This window comes from Peromyscus californicus, unplaced genomic scaffold (genome assembly GCF_007827085.1).
Source record: "Peromyscus californicus insignis strain IS unplaced genomic scaffold, ASM782708v3 Scaffold_12__1_contigs__length_115047231, whole genome shotgun sequence".
NCBI classification, from domain to species: Eukaryota; Metazoa; Chordata; class Mammalia; order Rodentia; family Cricetidae; genus Peromyscus; species Peromyscus californicus.
In genome coordinates, this window is record NW_026294413.1 from 23,432,966 (window position 1) to 23,451,485 (window position 18,520).

The 18,520-nt window shown below is 41.9% G+C and overlaps 1 protein-coding gene across 7 annotated transcripts in view; it reads left to right on the forward strand.

Annotated features, from left to right (window-relative positions):
- Positions 1 to 18,520, forward strand: part of Tbc1d4 (TBC1 domain family member 4) — a 159,659-nt gene that overhangs the window by 93,943 nt on the left and 47,196 nt on the right. For all 7 annotated transcript variants that reach the window (XM_052732574.1, XM_052732575.1, XM_052732576.1 and 4 more), the window contains exons 2-7: positions 2,234 to 2,836; positions 5,066 to 5,155; positions 9,050 to 9,154; positions 14,157 to 14,289; positions 17,494 to 17,585; positions 17,813 to 17,923. In XM_052732574.1, coding sequence (XP_052588534.1) covers positions 2,234 to 2,836; positions 5,066 to 5,155; positions 9,050 to 9,154; positions 14,157 to 14,289; positions 17,494 to 17,585; positions 17,813 to 17,923 — 1,134 coding nt within the window. The remainder of the gene's footprint in view (positions 1 to 2,233; positions 2,837 to 5,065; positions 5,156 to 9,049; positions 9,155 to 14,156; positions 14,290 to 17,493; positions 17,586 to 17,812; positions 17,924 to 18,520) is intronic.

Sequence of the window (18,520 nt, forward strand, 5' to 3'; positions counted from 1 at the left end):
GTCACTGAAGCTGTGGTGAGTCACAGCCTGGGAGGAGATATTAAAGGCAATTGGAATCAGTTTTATGGTGTAAACATGTTAAATTACTGGAAGGTTAAATTACCCACGCAGTTCAGGATTCAGGGTGGCAGGCTCTGCTGATGTAAATGGAACCATTTACTGTATTCCACTGAGGTGTTGGGCCTTTTCTGTGGTCACAGAAAGGAATTCCAGCGGCTGTGGCAGTTCAGCCACTGGTTAGGCATTCACTGAAGAGGTCTCCGTTCTTCATACAACAACAGAAATGTCAAACATTTGACGTCCAGAGGATTTGACAGAAGTAGTGAGGAGCTGGCTGTATGCAGTCTCACTGTGGAATGTAACTTTGATGCTGTACCTGGATCATTTTTATGGTAGTAATGAAAAAAAAAGCTGAAAAAGTTCCTTCAAGGGGCTGGAGAGATGGTTCAGCAGTTAAGAGCACTGGCTGTTCTTGCAGAGGACCCAGGTTTGATTCCCAACCCCTGCTTGGTGGCCCACAACCATCTCTAAATCCAGTTCTAGGGTATCTGATATCCTCTTCTGACCTTTGTAGGCATCAATAACTCATTTAATGTATGTGCACATCCACGCGCACATGCACACACACACACACACACACACACACACACACACACACACACACGCGCGCACGCGCACACATATATATATAATAAATACATATATTGTATATGTATGTATAATATGTAAATACACACATATATAATATACATTAAATGCAGACCTTACATATACATCTGAAATGAAAAAGAGTTCCTACAGACAGTGTTTCTGATTTTGTACTACAGATACTTGAGGTTTAGGGATCTTTGGGTTGGTAATTGGACTAAGTGTTTACTGGGACAGAGTTGGCAAGGAGGGATAGAAAGTCTCATAAGGCTGTAATCAACCTACTGAAATAAGTGTACTTTGTAGTAGGGTTGAATATCAACTAGTTCACTCTCCAACACTGTGGACTCAGGTAGAGGAAGTAATGAACTAAGGCGAGTAGAAGGAGACATGTTAGTGCAGACACCTGACCTCATCGTTGAGATGTGTCGGAAGTCCAGGGCGAGTCACTGAAGGGACAGTGTAGGGACTTTATCCTCCATAGAGAACCTTCATGCTTGCCTGCTGACATTCGTATTGTTTTGAAACAATGGCTTCTCTGGCACTGAATCCTAAGTAACTCTGCGAAGGAGAAGAAACCTTGGTCCTGACACAGTCACTAGAAGATTTAAGGACAAGACACATACATCAAAGTGTGGAACATCCTCGAGTATAAGATGGTTGTTCCCTTTCCTAAAATAATGGAAGGAGTTTTGGTGGGACTAATACATATATTGGGATCTGCTACAATCCAGGAGTTATTCTAGATGCTTAGGAAACTAGGGAAAAATGGGAGAAAAATAGACATAGACGTCTCCATCCTCTGGGAACGTAAATTCTGTCTTCCACAATCAATTCTACACAGTGTTGAAGGTACTAAGCAGCAGGGAATGGAAGAGCAGGGAAACATCTGGAGGCACGCTGGTTGTGTCTGTGTGTGTGTACTGAAGTGGGGGGCATTTGGCTCCACCTGAGAAGCCATAACAGCGTTGTAAAGTCCTGTGTCCTTTAATATTCCTGCATAATTTGCTTGAGAACTGCCATTCCTCATCCATTTCCAGGTGTCAGCTTCTCCAGTGAAGTCTGACTCGGGTGGTTTTAGTTTGCTAGTGCTGATGAGAGCGTCTGGTTTTTATCTCATGGTTGGAACTACAGTTCCTTCCAGCAGAAATGCATTTAAACTTTTCCCTGTGAATTTATTGAAAGTTCTGTGACCTAAACAATCTCATGTTTTTGTTTTGGACAAACTAGTCCTTTTGTTGTTGTTTTTGAGATAGTCTCCCACTCTGTAGCCTGGGCTGGCCCCTACCTCCTAACAATCCCTCCTGCCTCAGCCTACCACCAACAGATTTACACGTATGAGTCACTTGGCCTGATGGGCACTAGCATAGTTAAGTGGGAAAATATAACACTCTCGTTACATTTCAATTTTACCTTGAAGCAGTTTATGTCAGAGTAGTCCCATTTCACCAACTCTGTCTCCTGGAGGCATCCTGCGCCCTCTCATTCAGATTGAAAATCTGTTCTGTGTGCTCCCATCAGGTCAGGTAAACAGAAATCATCTCAGGACATGCCACTAAAAGGAGAACTTCCCTTGTTTCCCCAGGTTCCAGATGTGATCAGTAGCATCAGGCAGTTATCCAAGGCTGCCATGAAGGAGGACTCCAGACCCAGCAAAGATAATGAGGACGCCTTCTATAACTCGCAGAAGTTTGAAGTGCTGTACTGTGGGAGGGTGATCGTGACCCATAAGAAGGCGCCCTCCAGCCTCATTGATGACTGCAAGGAGAAGTTCAGCCTGCACGAGCAGCAGCGACGGAAGCTGCAGGGCGAGAGGGGTGGTGACCCCGGGGACGAGCTGGGTGTCTTTGAGGCCGAGTCTCCTGTGTCCCCAGATGACAGCCTGCCTGAGGAGGCAGATGGTACAGTTAACAGCCACCGTGCCCTGCCCTCCCTGGCCAGCCTCCCCACCCTGGCTAGCCAGCCTGCACTGGCCAGCTCTCGGGGTTGCTTCCCAGAGAGGATTTTGGAAGACTGTGGCTTTGACGAGCAGCAGGAGTTCCGATCTCGGTGCAGCAGCGTCACAGGTGTCCTGCAAAAGAAGGTTCATGAGAACAGCCAGAAACCACAGCCAAGAAGGAGGCACGCAAGCGCCCCCAGTCACGTGCAGCCCTCGGATTCAGAGAAGAACAGGACCATGCTCTTCCAGGTAGCCTGGTGGGGGTTTTGGCCTGCAGCTTCTTAAGATACTGAGGAACTATAGCTCCTCCTTGGTCAGTGGATGTGTGAGTGTATGCGTGTATGTGTGTGTGTGTGTGTGTGTGTGTGTGTGTGTGTGTGTGCTGCCCACATGTGCCTGGGTGCCTGTGCAAGCCAGAGGCTAACCTTGAGTACCATTCCTTAGGCATCGTCTACATTGTTTTGTTCTGAGGCAAGGTCTCCTATTGGTCTGCAGTTCTGGAAGTATGGAGGGCTGATTGGCTAGCAGAGTCCCAGGGATTCACTTCTCTTCTTTCCCAGTATTGGCTATACTAGCACTTGACTATGCCCTGCTTTAAAAACCAACCAACCAACCAACAACTGGCCTCTGGGAGTTGAGGTCCTCTTGCTTGTACTAAGCTTTCTTCCCTGTAGTTCTGTCTCTATCTGTCAGTCTTCTCTTTCTGCTCACCCCAGTAGCCCCAGTAAACACTTCCAGCCTTCAGATTTTTCTCCCTCAAAAGCAGAAGAAGAATCAGGTGAAGGAGGAACACAGATGTGTCATTGACCCCAGGGAGGCAAAGAGAATGCAAGACTTCTCATAACATCTGTGACAAGTCATGGTGACGGATACTAGGTGTCCATCAACCAGCTTCTGGCCTGGGTTGATTCCCACATGCATTCTTCAGTAAAGCTACAGAATCTTAGCGATGATTGTGAGGTGACTCTTAGAAAGCAAGCTTTGGCGTGGAACAGAGCCAAGTGAATTCAGAGAGAGAGAGAGAGAGAGGGAGAGGGAGAGGGAGAGAGAGAGGGGGGGGTTGTAGGGACTTACAGATGTCGTTCATATACACACCAATTCACTCTGCCACCAGAAATGGAGAAATAAAGAAACACCATTGGCCTGATGGTTCACCAGGTCAGTTATTAAGTAACTCGATACAGCTACATTAAATGTAAAAGGTAATTCTGTGTGTGTGTGTGGGAGGGGGAGGGAAGGAGAGAGTGGTTTGTGGTGTGTGCACGTGTGTCTAACTGATGCCTCGTGAAGAAGTTAGGTTTAATCCTCTGCCACTCGCTGCCTTATTCCTTTGAGGCAGAGCCTCTCCTTGAACTTAGAATTCTTTTATCAAGTAGGCTGGCAGACAGCGAACCTCTGCCATCCTCTTGTGTTTGCTCCCCTCCAACCCCTGTAGTACTGACATTCCAGTGCCCGTAAGACCAAGACCAGCTTGTTAAGTGGCTTCTAGGATCCCAACTCCAGTCCTCATTCATGCATAGCCAGTGTTCTTAACCACTGGGCCATCTTTTTAGTCCCTCTACAAGATAGTTTTTTTAAATTAAAAAATAGTTTAAAATTTTACAGGCTTATGGAAAATGTCATTTCACTTAGAGAACTGGATGTAGGATATTGTCCTGGAGAAGGTTTGTGGTTAGTCTGTAGCTGAGCGGGGCCTTGCATCCTTGGTTTTTGTCATCGTCTTGTCCTGTCTCTATCTGGGCTTGTGGGCAGAGTGGCTCTGGCCCTTTGTGTGGTGACGTGTAAAGTCAGTTTCCTCTCTTCTTTAGACTGCCAGATTTATTCTCTACTGGTCATGGTTCTTCCTTTTGGAATATCTATTTTCCAAAAATGTAACCGAGCCCAGTTCTGCATATAGCATTTTATTGACTACTTTGGAGAGCATCTGATTATAATGCACATCAGTAACTGATGACTTTAAGATTCATGACTTGAGCAAAGATTGCATATTTAAAAAGGTTTCTTTGGATTTATATATTTTCTGTGTATGAGTGTCTTGCCTGCATATATGTATGTGTACCATGATCCCTCCTGGTACCTGCTGAGGTTAGAAGAGGGCATAAGATCCCCTGGAACTGGAGTTATGCATAGTTGTGAACTACCATGTGATGCTGGGAATCGAACCTGAGTCCTCTGCAAGAGCAATAAGTGCTTTTAGTTGCTGAGCCAGCTCTCCAGCCCAGGTGGCACATTTTTGAAAAGGAAGCCATTTCTTTACTGCTGAAAAAGATTTGTTTTCTTTGACTTTTTACTATTTAAGGGTCGCTTAATTTTTCAACAAATGATTTGGAACCACTGGCTTTGGGTTGAAGCACATGGTGAAGCACATGTGGGGTAGGTTTGTTCGGGCCACATCATTTGAATCGCCATTGTTACACGTTTACTTGCTGAGGCCCTCATGAGCTGACGTGATTGGAGTACTTTCCTTTCTTTTTAAAGGTCGGCCGCTTTGAGATTAACCTCATCAGTCCAGACACTAAATCAGTTGTGCTCGAGAAGAATTTCAAAGATGTTTCCTCCTGCTCTCAAGTATGTTACCATGGTACAGCACGGTATTTGAAGAAACCCATTGACATGTTCCAACATTAGCCGCTCAACAATGGGGCTTCCACACATCACATGTTATTATTGTAAAATGAAGTGTTTTTTATTTTTCTCCCTTTCTCATCTCCTCTCCCTTTCCTTCTCCTGAGGAACAAACCTAGGACTTTTCTTACACTTACAGTTGCTCCAAATTTAAGAGAAATAATGCCTTGCAGGACATTCGTTCATATGCTTGGCTCTGTGGCAACAGATCCTTCCCAGGACCTCGAGTGTCCGTCACACCACTTTTTCCTCAGCTCTTTGTCTTGGTGACATTTCATCAAGTCCCTTCTGCTGGTGGGAGTTTTGTGGTGGTGAATTCTTTTGAAAATACCTCACAGTTAGTGTTCCTCTGACTGTGGGTCTTGTGGGTGTCACCAAGATAAAAGTTTGTTCTTTATCCCACAGCAGGTAATAAAAGGGGAAGTAGTCTTTTTAGTGTCTGTTACCATAAATGGTAAATTTTGAAAAGAATCCTTTGGTACTTTCATTCTTTTAGTTTTTACTCCACAAAGCATGCATTTATGATTTAAAAAAATCAGTAGAGACCAATGTGCATAATATAAAAATATAATATTAGTCATATACCTTAGTAATGTTTTAGAACATCTACCCAAAGTTTGAGCTACCTGAATATATTGTAAATATGAGAAGAAAATTTGTACTTGTCAGAGAAGAAGGCGTATTTAAGTCAAAATGTGGAAAGGTTACATATTTGAAGACACTTCTGTGGGGCTGAGAATTGTTTGGGGCCTGGTGACTTAAAGTGCATTCAAGAATATATTCTTTACAGGGTCCCTACATCTTGATGTTGAAAAATCAGGCTGGAAAGACAGCCCAGTCATTAGAGACAAAGGATCCAACCTCTGCACAAGAAAATCTTGTTGATCGTGTGCCCTCTCTCTGAGTTTTGGAGTCAACGTTGCTCTTGGTGTGACGTTCAGACTTTCTTTTGATGACAGGATTTTTTTTTTTGTATGTTTTATCAGTTCTTTGCTTTAGCTGATTCACTTTTATTTCTAATACCTTCTTTTAATATTGTTTCTGTAATAGGAAATTTTGAGTGATAAACATTTTTCTATCTAGCATCTTAGGGAGCAGCAGCATCTGACTCTAGGAAGGTTATATTATGAATTTAGAAATTCCTATTTAAGGAACACAGAAATTTTGTGGGAATATGGTTTTAACCCTCAAAACATTTACTAAGTATTCTTGCAGTTGTCTGTTTATTGGGAGGTCCCTGCAAGATCATAAGCCTCGAAGGGGTTGATGACTTGTGGTGTGAACATGTCTTATTTGGTGGAACATTAGAATCTCATGTATTGAGATAGATCCCTTAGGTGTTTGGTACACATGGCCACTGTGAATGCACCTGTCTCCATGGCCGGCCTTGTGCCAAGTACTACAGCAAGAGTGAAGTGTGACCCACGTTTAGCTCATGCCGTACTAGGCACCAAGGAGCATCGGTGAAGGCAGCACCTCCTGACCCCACTTTCCTAAGCTGCACAGGAAGCATATGTCAATGTGCATTGATTATCAGAGTGAAATCAAGCACACATAAAGACAAAGAATAGATCCAAAGTAAATATGTGGATGTGGACGTTCAAATATGATCTCTTTTTCCCTTTCCTTTTTCTGAAGATGAGCTCTGCATTATGATATTATGGTTCAGGAAACAATCAGGCAGCAGCCAGAGGGAAACTGGTGGGAAGGCTTCCAGTCTCAGCCGCCTCATCCTCTTGTCTTCGCCCACTCCCACAACCCCCTTGCAGGAGATGAATGGATACAAGGTGGCTGTGTTCAGTAACTAACTAGCCTGCTTTTGAGTACCTTATACCTACAAATGTTTCTTTCTTTAAAAGGAAAGTCATGTCACTGTTTTCTGGTCATCATGGGAGTCAGGGAGTGTTTTTTTTTTTTTCCTGAAAATATTGTCCACATCTGAAGACCCACGGAGCTAATGAGGCCCTGTGAGCTCCCCCACTTAGTACTAAGCCAGTAATAAAGGCTCTTTCAGCAGAGGTGTGCAGGTGGAGCTTATTTTACAAGGCTTACAGCCTCACTCCTCTTTGCTTCCCTTACCCTTACTTGAAAACAAAACAAAACAGAGTTGATTTCTTTTTCCATGTCCACTGGATAGATTGAGTACATTATAGTAAGAAAGAATGGGGTCACTGCTGATAAATCATCATAGCCGTTTCTCAGTTCTAGCCTCCACATCTTCCTCATAGTAGGTGCTGTTATCTATTTTGTGATAAAAAAAAAAATAGAGCCCCGGAGACAGTAGTCAGCAGCTCAGCACAGTACCTCATCAGTCAGTAGCTGAGACAACACTTAGGTGCAAATCTGGCCCCAAAGACTCCTTTCTTCTCATTTGAATTTAGGGGATGTCAGGCACACTCAGTATTTTCCGTCAACCTAGTTTTAAAATCGCTGGGCTTGCTATTGAAACAAGGTAATCATTACTTACTGCTGTGTGTACTCAGACTCATTTAAAAATTATTTTGAAAACATATTTAATATTAGTGTATGTGTACGTGTGCATGCTCTAGCACACATGTAGAGGTCAGAGGATAACTGTGGAATTGGTTCTCTCCTTCCACCTTTATGTAGGTTCCAGGGATTGAACTCACATTTTCAGGCTTGGGCACCCAGTGCATTTACTGCTGAGCCATCTCATCACCCCTAGACTGATTTTTTCAATATAAATTTTATTTTACTTAATTTTTTACTTTAAATGTAATTAATTTATTAATTATGTCTAGACCATAGTTTTCCCTCCCTTCTCTCCCCCTGTCCCTCCCCCTCCCTTCTGCCCCCCCCAGATTCCTTTTCCATTTCTGTTCAGAAAAATGCATGCCTCCCATGATATCAACAAAACATGGCATATCAAGTTGCAGAAAAACTAAGCTCCTCCCCTTGTTTAAGGCTGAGCAAGGCAACCCAGTATGAGGAATTGGGTCTCAAAAACCAGCAGAAGAGTCAGAGACAGCCCCCCCTCCCACTGTTAGGAGTCCCACAGGAAGACCGAGCTCCACGACTACTAGGCTGCATTTTTTTTTTTTTTTTTGGTTTTTCGAGACAAGGTTTCTCTGTGTAGCTTTGCGCCTTTCCTGGAACTCACTTGGTAGCCCAAGCTGGCCTCGAACTCACAGAGATCCGCCTGGCTCTGCCTCCCGAGTGCTGGGATTAAAAGCGTGCGCCACCACTGCCCGGCTTGCATTTTTAATTAAAGTAAATATAGCTAAAGTCCTTTAACTTGGATACAGAAAGTACAAAGATTTGTGAATGTGCATAATTGGCACTTGCAGTAATTAACAAGTAAGTGAACAGGAATATCAATCTTTTCTTATGTGGTTCCTTGAATATCTATAAATTGACAAATATTCCAGCAATTTCTATACAAGCTTTATGGAAAAAGCTGTACGGTCCTTAATTTGAGGATTGTCACTTGTACTTTTTCTGAGATTCTTAGCTTCACATAGACTAGAGCAGGTGTTATGGTGAGTCACTGACTACCGTGCTGGGATAATAAATTGAAAACTCTTTACAGGCAAACATCATGTTTTCATTATGAGAAAAAAATGGGTCCTACTAGCAATGTTTTTTGTTTGTTTGTTTCGTTTTTCATTTTTAATAACAAACCAAAGGGTCTGAGTGGATGTCTCCCTTTATCTGCAGCATCAACAGGGCACCCTGTGAGCTTGCTAGGATGTTATGTCTTCTGTCAGGTTGCCGTGAAGGAGGAATTTGTGCAGCTAGGAAAGTGTAGAAAAGATGTGGATCTCTGTCAGGGAACATTCCTGTAAGCTTGTATTGTATTCTCCCCTCTTTATCTAGGGAATAAAGCATGTTGATCACTTTGGCTTCATCTGTCGGGAGTCTCCAGAGCCGGGACTGAGCCAGTACATCTGTTATGTGTTCCAGTGTGCCAACGAATCTCTGGTAAGTGGTACTTCTGCTGTGCATCTGTCTGTCTCATCTCATCTGTTGGGAACTCTGTCCTCGGTGAGGAAAGAAAAGGGCAGCTAGAGAGATGGTGTTACCCTTGAAGGATGCACAGAAGTCAGAGCCACAGACAGACCATCATGGCACTTTTAAGTATGTGTGCCCTTGGCTTTAACAAACTTTGCTGTGCTACCATGGGTTTTTTATTATTATTATTATTATTATTATTATTATTATTATTATTATTATTATGCTGGGGAGGGGGAAACTAATGACAGAGAAAAGCTGTTATGTTTCCTGTTACTCAAAGACAGTGACAAAGGCCACTGAGCTCTTGTTTATTGCTATGATGTCATACTCTAGACCATACTTCCATCAGGGGAGTAAAGAAATGCTCTCCCCCTGTCTTTTCATTGCTCCATCTTAATTTTACAAAACGCTTCATTTGTTTTGTTTCTTTGGAATTTGCAAGTCAGTTTCCCTCCAACACTCCTTACACCTCTCTATTTAGAAAATCTGTGTAAGGCGGGCTTGGAAATACATCTCACCAAGAAATATGCTGTTTTTTTTCTCCTCGAAGTTTTTTTCTGTCCTTCCAGACATGCAGGCTTCTCATCCATTGTCATACAAACGTTCAGATGTGTACATCATCATCTGAATTATTAGATGCACTTATGGGAAATTTTTGATTTGTATAATTTTAATATGTGTGCACATGTTTGTATGTGTGCACATGTACATATGTGCCTATATGAATGGAGATGGGAGGACAGTCTTGGGTGTCATCTTCAGGAATGATGTCTGTCTTCTTTGTGCTCACCATTTAGACTAGGCTGGCTCCCCAGGGAGCTCTAGGGACCCTCCTGTCACCCTTCCCAGCACTGGGATAATAAACACATGCTACCACACCCAACATTTAAAATGGGTTCTAGGGATTTAACTCAGGTTTGTGAGGTAAGCACTTTATCAAACGAGCTAAATCCCCACTCCACAGTTTTCTTAAACACATAAGCCTCCCATCAGCATTTCCCCATATCCATTACTCCAGGCTACACTGTGTATAGTATACCTTCTTACATTTAACTCTGACCTCCGTGTCCTGATGAGGACACTGAGATACTGAAGCCTGGGTGTGAACTGGTACAAAGATGTTTTCTGATCCCTGTCCTCTAGGTGTCCAGCTTTTTCTCTAGGCAACATGAAATGCCTGTTCTTAGTGATTTCTTATTCTAGAAACTTCCATTTGAGTTTCATTTTCCCTTTAGATAATTAATATTATTTAATATAATATCCACATGTACCTATCCAGGTGTCCCCTCGTAGCTAAACAGATTCCACTTGGGATCCAGGGCTGAACTTTGAGGGAGTTTTCCTTGGATGATTGTGGTGGATAGCGGGTGACTGGTCCTCACACTGTGGTCCTCACACACCGTGCTCACAGGTCTTTACAGTCAGGTCAACTCTTTTTTTTTTCTTTTTTTCTGTTCTTCCTGTATTTGAACTTTAGATGACAGAATGCTCACATTGCTCACAAGGGCAGAGGCTGTCACGGTTCAGGGACAAATCAACTGTGCTCATTATATCTCTTGCCTGGGAGGAAGAACTTGGTAAAACTCACTTATTTGGAGTCTTGTTTACAGGTTTTATTTAATTTTGTGGGTTTAGCTGGGTTTTGTTTGTTCTGAAAACTGCTAACAGTGATAGACAGTGTGAGATACCCGGCCTTTCAACATCCCTTCTCTGGCCAGTGCTGCTGACCACACTGGCTGTGTGCCCTCTTGTCCTGTGAGGCACTGTCAGGCTGAGCTTGGCCCTCATGATTTTTAAGACTAGATCAAAGCTAAGATCTTTTGATCCCCCTCTGTTCGAATTTTATCAGTCAGCTTCTTAACTGCGTTGTGTGGCACCAGAACTGAAAGTTAGAAGAGAAATGTAATGTGTACTTCCTGTGTAGCAGAGAGGGCAGCTCAAGCCCAGACAAATAGAACAGAACGAAACAGTCAAGTCGGTAATACCTGTCCCGTCACCTTGATGAGTGATGGGGCTTGGCAGTTGTAGAAGACGGAATATTCCCAGACCACACATGCTGACTGGTCCTGCTGAGTACCAGCTACAGTTAGCACTTTCTTTTGCTTCTTCGTAACAATTGGAATGAGTTTGTAAGTTGGGCAGTTTGGGATGGGTCCTGCAGGGCTGTGCACACGTTGAGATACTGCCCTCCCCTTCTCCCTTCTTTACCCCAGCTGATACTGTTTCATAAAGTCTTAAATTTTATAGAAAATATCATCTCTTCACAGAATTTTTTCCAAATTGATTTAAAATATAAACAAAAAGTTACAGTCACTAATAAACAACCCTCCTAAACTCCACACACACATAGAAAATATTCTATGACAGTATAATTAAAAGTAAAAAAAAGAAAAAGATCTATACTATTCCTGATCTAGAGTTTATATGAACTTAAGATGTAGTGAGATAACAAGAGAAACATTTCTAATGAAATACTGGCATACTGATAGGAGAATGAGGTTCATATTCTAGAGGTCATCTTTCTCTCATGTCTGATGTGAATGGTACTTGTGAAAATAAATCTTTAATGTATGAGAAACAAGCAATGTGTAGAGAATGAATAAAGGGACAGACTCCAATTTGGGGTTGTATTGTAACTGGTAAGGAAGAGAGAAATATGTTTCAAGAAATGGGACTAATTTACAAAAGTATCTATCTTATTTGAAGAAAATGCTGTATCATTTGGTCTCAGAACAGGAGGGATGAGACATGACTGGGCATATGAACAGTAGTATGTGCATTCAAACCCAGGATGAGCCTGATTCATAGGCTTCAGTCTAACACATATAGGGTACTCCATTATGTGGCTGGTTAGCTTTTTAAGCTGAGCATTGCCTTTTATCAGCAGTTGTTAAAATGCCAGTATTCACCAGATACCTTGAAAAATTGAAGGCATTTTCTAGCAAAAGAAGACTACATGGTCTTCAGTTATTTTTTTTAATCTAAAACTTAATATAATACTTAAGCTCAATAGATCTATAGACATTATCTGCACTATGGAATGTCCTAATAATATGAATGAACTTTCTCTGTCTGATCCCACACTCTATGGTGAGATGGGAACTGTGGCAGGTGGCATCCGCCGAGAATCCTTGCCTTTTGATTGTCTGTGACTGACATTTCTGCCTGTCCCTTTGCTTTTGCCCTTTGGATGTGACCTGGGATGTTTTTCTCTTGTATTCATAATGCTCTAACTTGAACTCTGAAGTGCACTAATCTTGTGACCGAGTTTATAGGCCATCTGAAAAAGTAATGGGTTTTAGAAAAGGAAACACATAATATTTTGGAGGACAGATAGAATTTTCAGTAGTATTCGTTGTAAGGAGAGGTTAGTCGTCACATTTCAGACACCATTGATATGGCCTCTTGTTTCATCTAGAAAAAGAGAAGAAAACACAAACATCCAATATTTCCAAAGGAAACTTTTCTCAAGGCAAAATTTTTATGTAACAAATACCACACACATGCACACTATTTATATGTAAGGTATTTATATATATATTATATATTTAATGTACAAATTATATATATATGTGTGTGTATGTATATACATATATTCATGCGCGCGCACACACACACACACACACACACACACACACACACACACATGCTATATACTACCAAATTCATTGCCAGCCCCATCAGTGTCTGACATAAATGAGAAACAAGAAATAGAATAAAGGAGATTTGCATAAATAATTAAATTGCCTTTGAGTACTAAACTAAGTAAATAAAATAAAAATATAAAGGCATTAAATACTTCTAGTTCTAAAAATGAGGAATCTTTCTTTCTAATTGGAGTATAAAGTGACATTTTATGAAAAAATCATTTTTTTTATGGAGCGCTGTGAAGTTATTCCTATGCTATTCTGAGGTTGGTCAGACCATAAAATGCAGCAATGATGGCTGCCGACTTTAAGTCTTGAGGCTTTCTTTCACTTTCACTAGGCTAGTGGAGTGTCTTTGTATCCTGGCCTTCTCTCCCCTTCAAATGCAGAAGTAGATCGCTATTCTTTCAAAACAGCTTCTTAAACCAGACTAGAGAAGAAAAGGGAAAGTAGAGTGAACACAGAGCCTGCTAGCCATGACAGGCAGTGGTGTTTGCCAACCACGGTCGGGATGAGGCGGTTAGGATGCAGTATCTCCGCCATGGGGCTCAGAATGCTGTGAGACTCCTACTGAGTGTGGGGACATCTCTTCCATGAGTAGCTGGGTCACAGGAAAGGTGCTGCAGCCTGAGGAAGATGAACTATTTGGTTTCAGAGGAGCAACGGGGGATGCTAGGTAGTTGATTCTGCAGAGAACAGGCTGGCCATTCTGGGGCTGCTGGCCCCATGGTGACAGCCAGCTCTTGAGCATTTAGCTGTCACAACTTAGCCTCACAAATGATAATGAAAATGGTAATAAGTCAGACAGTGTAGAAATAAGGCCAGCGGTCTTCCTAGATCTCCCCGCTATACTCACACACAAGCTTTGTTTGCTTTTGCACTGACAGCAACCTAGAGGAAAAAGATGCCTATTTTCACAATTGAATAGTGACTCTAATTTGTTGTACCCAGTATATATCCAAGGAAACTTCCAAAAGGCATGTTTTTATCTGATAAGCCATTTAATTAAGCAAAGACTTGATCTACTAATTAAGCTGTCTGTGATAGTATAGCCGCCCGTGGGACTTGAAAATAGCATTCGAGTAACAGATCCGTATTATATGCCACAGACTGCAGTGGTCTTTTCATCCAGCTTTTAATTATATGGATGAAAGATCTGACTTCAAGACTTGCGGTTTGCTCTCTGCCAGCTCTGCTAGTCATCAGAATTCTATTATTTATTATTTAGTCAGCCATCTATAAAGGCTCACATTGCTGTGTTTTTTAAAAATGTTACCGTGAAAGCCAACTTTTATAGACCCGAGTTTTGTTTCTTCTTGTAGGTGGATGAGGTCATGCTGACCCTGAAGCAAGCTTTCAGCACGGCTGCTGCTCTGCAGAGTGCCAAGACACAGATCAAGCTGTGCGAGGCCTGCCCCATGCACTCTTTGCACAAGCTCTGCGAGAGGATCGAAGGTACCATAGAATGTGGCCTTGGCATGAGCAGGGTTTACTTTGGCATTTTGACACGCTGAGGTCCCCACTGTCGCTGAATAGTTCTTTGTTTCACTGTGAACAAGAACCCCAAAGGCGTTTCTCTTGCCCAGTCAAACCCAACTGTGCTATCAGTGGCATCTGCATGCTTGACTTTCTATCTCTTTCCCTTTTCTTCTGAAGGCAAATTCAAGCGAAGGGCTTGTATTTCCCACAGTTCTTAAGGCCAGTTATGTATGTGCACAGTGGGAACGGGGCAAACATTTGCTGAATGATCAGAGAGAGGCAAACTCACCTCTGACTGTTCAATTCTTCCTTTTCTCCCCTCTCTCACTTGGTGATGTATTCCTTTATTCTGAAAGTTGAGAACTATAGTCAAACCTGCATGGCTTTCAGAGTCTTTGGAAAAGCTGAAATAATGGAGGTGGTATCATGAAGCAAGTTTTGTCTTTTTTTTTTTAAATCTGTGCTGAGATACAATGTAGTAACACTTGTCGAGTGTCCACTGTGGACCAGGCAGGATGTGCTGGGGATGCAGAAATGTGTGCCACATACTGTGCCTCCAGAACCTTTTCTGTTTGGAGGAAAAGACAGGCATGTGTGCAGAGAGAAGTGCAGCTCAGGATGATAAGTGTTGTAATGGATGGAAACAGGGCAAACTCCACAGTAAGGCCAGTCGATTCACTGTGAATTCTAGTTGTAATTTCTATCCCATAGGCTCCAAAGAAGTGTGTCCTAAACTGTAGATTTATTGAATATTCACACAACTACATGATCTAAAACTATTTTAAGGTAATATTTGTGTTTTAAAGTTTATAGGAGTGATTTTACAAAATAGTCATTACTTTAAAACATGAAACATTTACAAAATATAACATGTATGTGTGTGTGTGTGTGCCTGTGTGTGTGTGTGTGTGTGTGTGTGTGTGTGTGTGTGTGTGTGTCTGTGCAGTTTGTGTATGCCTGTGTGTGCCTATATGTGTGTATATAGTGTGTGTGTGTGTGTGTGTGTGTGTGTGTGTGTGTGTGTGTGTGTATGTGCATGTATGGCTGGTGAAGGGAGCATTATAAATCTATGTGGGAGGTGATGCTGTTAGATTAGTTAACTGTACAGAGGGAGAGAGATTCTTTCCACTTACCTATTCACAGGATTTTCCAGCTGGATCAAAGAATGTCCCCAGGTAACAAACCAAATAATAAAAGTATTAAAAGAGAAAAGCATTTTTATTCCTAAAAGAGGGAAAAACTGTATTCAGATATAAAAAAGCAAAAACCAAAACAAAACCAGAAACATTAAAATTAATTGCTAACAACTTGGACCTACTAATTCCAAGGGTTTATTTAACAGTCACTGCTTACTTAGAAGTAATAGTAGGCAGATTGGTACCCAAACTTGCCAAAATTCTGCAAATAAGAAAAAGGTAAAACTACTGAGGAAGTTTTGGAATCCATTTTCAAAACACTTCTCAGGGGGCTCATATATCTTGGTGGTAATCAACAGTTCTCGGTTTACACTTAAGACCCTCTCAACAAGAAGGAAATCATTGCTGGGGCTGGAAACATCACAGTCTTAGCAGTGTTCTACTGCTCTGAAGAGACACCATGACCACAACAACTCTTATAAGAGAAAGCACTTAATTGGGGGCTGGCTTACAGTTTCTGAGGCTTAGTCCATTATCATCATGGCGGGGAGCATGGCTGCATGCAGGCAGGTGCTGGAGGAGTGGCTGAGAGCTACATCCTGATATCCTGATTTGCAGGCAGAGAGAGAAAAACAGCCTGAAAATAATACCATATTTTCAGTCTTTAAATTATATTTATTTATGTATTTGTTATGTGTGGGTCCAAGTGTGCCATAGCATACCTGTGGAGGTCAGATGACAACTTGGAGGAATGACTTCTTACTTTCTGCCATGTGGTTTCTGGGGTTCAAACTTGGCAGCAAGCACCTTTACCCTCCGATCCATTTTGCTCAATACCAAACTATTTTTAAAAATTGCTAGTCTACCTAAAAGTTTATTATATATATATATATATATATATATATATATATATATATATATATATATCTCTGTGTGTGTGTGTGTGTGTGTGTGTGTGTGTGTGTGTGTGTGTATGTGTATAGCTAGATGTCTTCTTTATAATCCAAATATAGCAGCATTGCTTAAAGTGACACCTCACCACACAGTGGACACCTGCTTTTTTAGAATGGATGGTCACTTGATCATTGTAACTGTGATTTAGGCTTTTCTTATTTAAAAAACAATTAAAAATAGCCGGGCGGTGGTGGCGCACGCCTTTAATCCCAGCACTCGGGAGGCAGAGCCAGGCGGATCTCTGTGAGTTCGAGGCCAGCCTGGGCTACCAAGTGAGTTCCAGGAAAGGCTCAAAGCTACACAGAGAAACCCTGTCTCGAAAAACCAAAAAAAAAAAAAAAAAAATTAAAAATAGAAGCATTCTTATGGAAAAATTTCTCCAAAGACTTAATATAAACTATGTGTAAGAGTATAGAATATTGGCTGGAATTGATGATCCATCTGGAAAGGTGCACTGCATGGCAGTGAGGATGCTGGGTGAGCAGATCTTGAGGCTGTCTTGGACTATAGCATGAGACTGTCTCAACAACAACAACCAAAAAAAAAAAAATCTGAAAGATTTATAAATATCACAATACAGAAAAGTAAAATATTTTGTGGAATAATTGTCCTAAATGAAGTTTTATTCTTTTAGAATGGGAGCCCGTGCGGGGGATTACCCCTGTTTTAGTGGTTCTGTTTTTCAATATTATTGTTGATTTATATTTATGATCTGAAGTTAGAAGCTTAGCAGTTTTGGTTAAGGTGAGCCTCTGACTTTCTTTTGAACTTTCTAACACAGGTTCTGGGCTGGCATGTTCGTTCCCATGGGAGTTCTCAGAGTGCTCAGTTCGTGAGTGTAGTGAGTGGAAGCTGGCTGTGCTTGGAGATTCTTCATAGTGTTAGAGAGTCTTCGTAGAGGTTCTCTGTCCAGGTCCGCTGTGGGATCTGTTGGTTTAGGTGCAGTGGTTTGCCATCAGGTTTCACGTTCCAGGGTCCTGAGAAGACTGAAGTTAGGAGCCAGCTGGGGGACAGTGAAGGGTAATGGCTGATGTACACTTAGGCCTCTGCAGCCAGCCTCTACCTCATGCTTCCCTCATCTTTCTTCTAGGGCTCTACCCACCACGAGCCAAGCTAGTAATCCAGAGGCATCTCTCTTCACTGACAGATAATGAGCAAGCTGACATCTTTGAACGAGTCCAGGTAACACTCTTCACATTTCCCGTATATAAATAGAAAGAAGAACATTGGGCCCTATCATTGAATTCTTGTTTCTGTTCCATTGCCTCTAAGATGTCCATCCCCAGGGTTAGCAGAATGGGAAAGCTGGATTTGCATTAATCCTCTTGTCATATAAATCGCACTGAGGCTACGGCCAGTGGAGAGAGGTTGCTTTGCCCTACTATGCTCTTGCTTCCTCTGTTCAACAGAAAATGAAGCCCATCAGTGACCAGGAGGAGAATGAACTCGTGATTCTGCACCTCCGGCAGCTCTGCGAAGCCAAGCAGAAGACCCATGTGCACATCGGGGAAGGGCCGTCGGTGAGATCTGACTTCCTCCACCTTACATCTGTCTGTGTATTCATGCGGTTAAAATACCACCAAGACAGGAAGACATTTCTTTCCTGTGTGCTCTCCTCTTTTCTAGGGCGAAAGCCTATCATACTTTAAGAATTTCAGAACTTATGAAGTGTGTGGGAAATTTTAGCAGACACTGACTGGCACATTGAGATAAAGTCAGTATGGTTTCAAAATGTAAGAAAACTTGGTATTTTGGGTAGGAGAAAAGACATTCATGTATGTTTATGATGTACAATGTACTTACTTTAAAAGTCACATTAATCTATTTTTTTTTTTTTTACCATATTCCTATGCCTGTTTTATATGAATGGTGACACGCACAACAGTCTTCCCTGTGACTGCCTGTTTCTGCTATAAACTGAAGAATGGCATGTCTGTACACAAGCTTTGAACTTACTCTCAGCTGCATAGTGATAAAAACAAACAAACAAACAAACAAACAAACAAACAAACAAAGACCACCACTACAACAGCATCAAAGAGGTTACTTACACGTGTGGCTCTTAAGGATGCCTATAAATCCTGGTTTTGTATTTCACTGCAATGTTTGCATCAGTA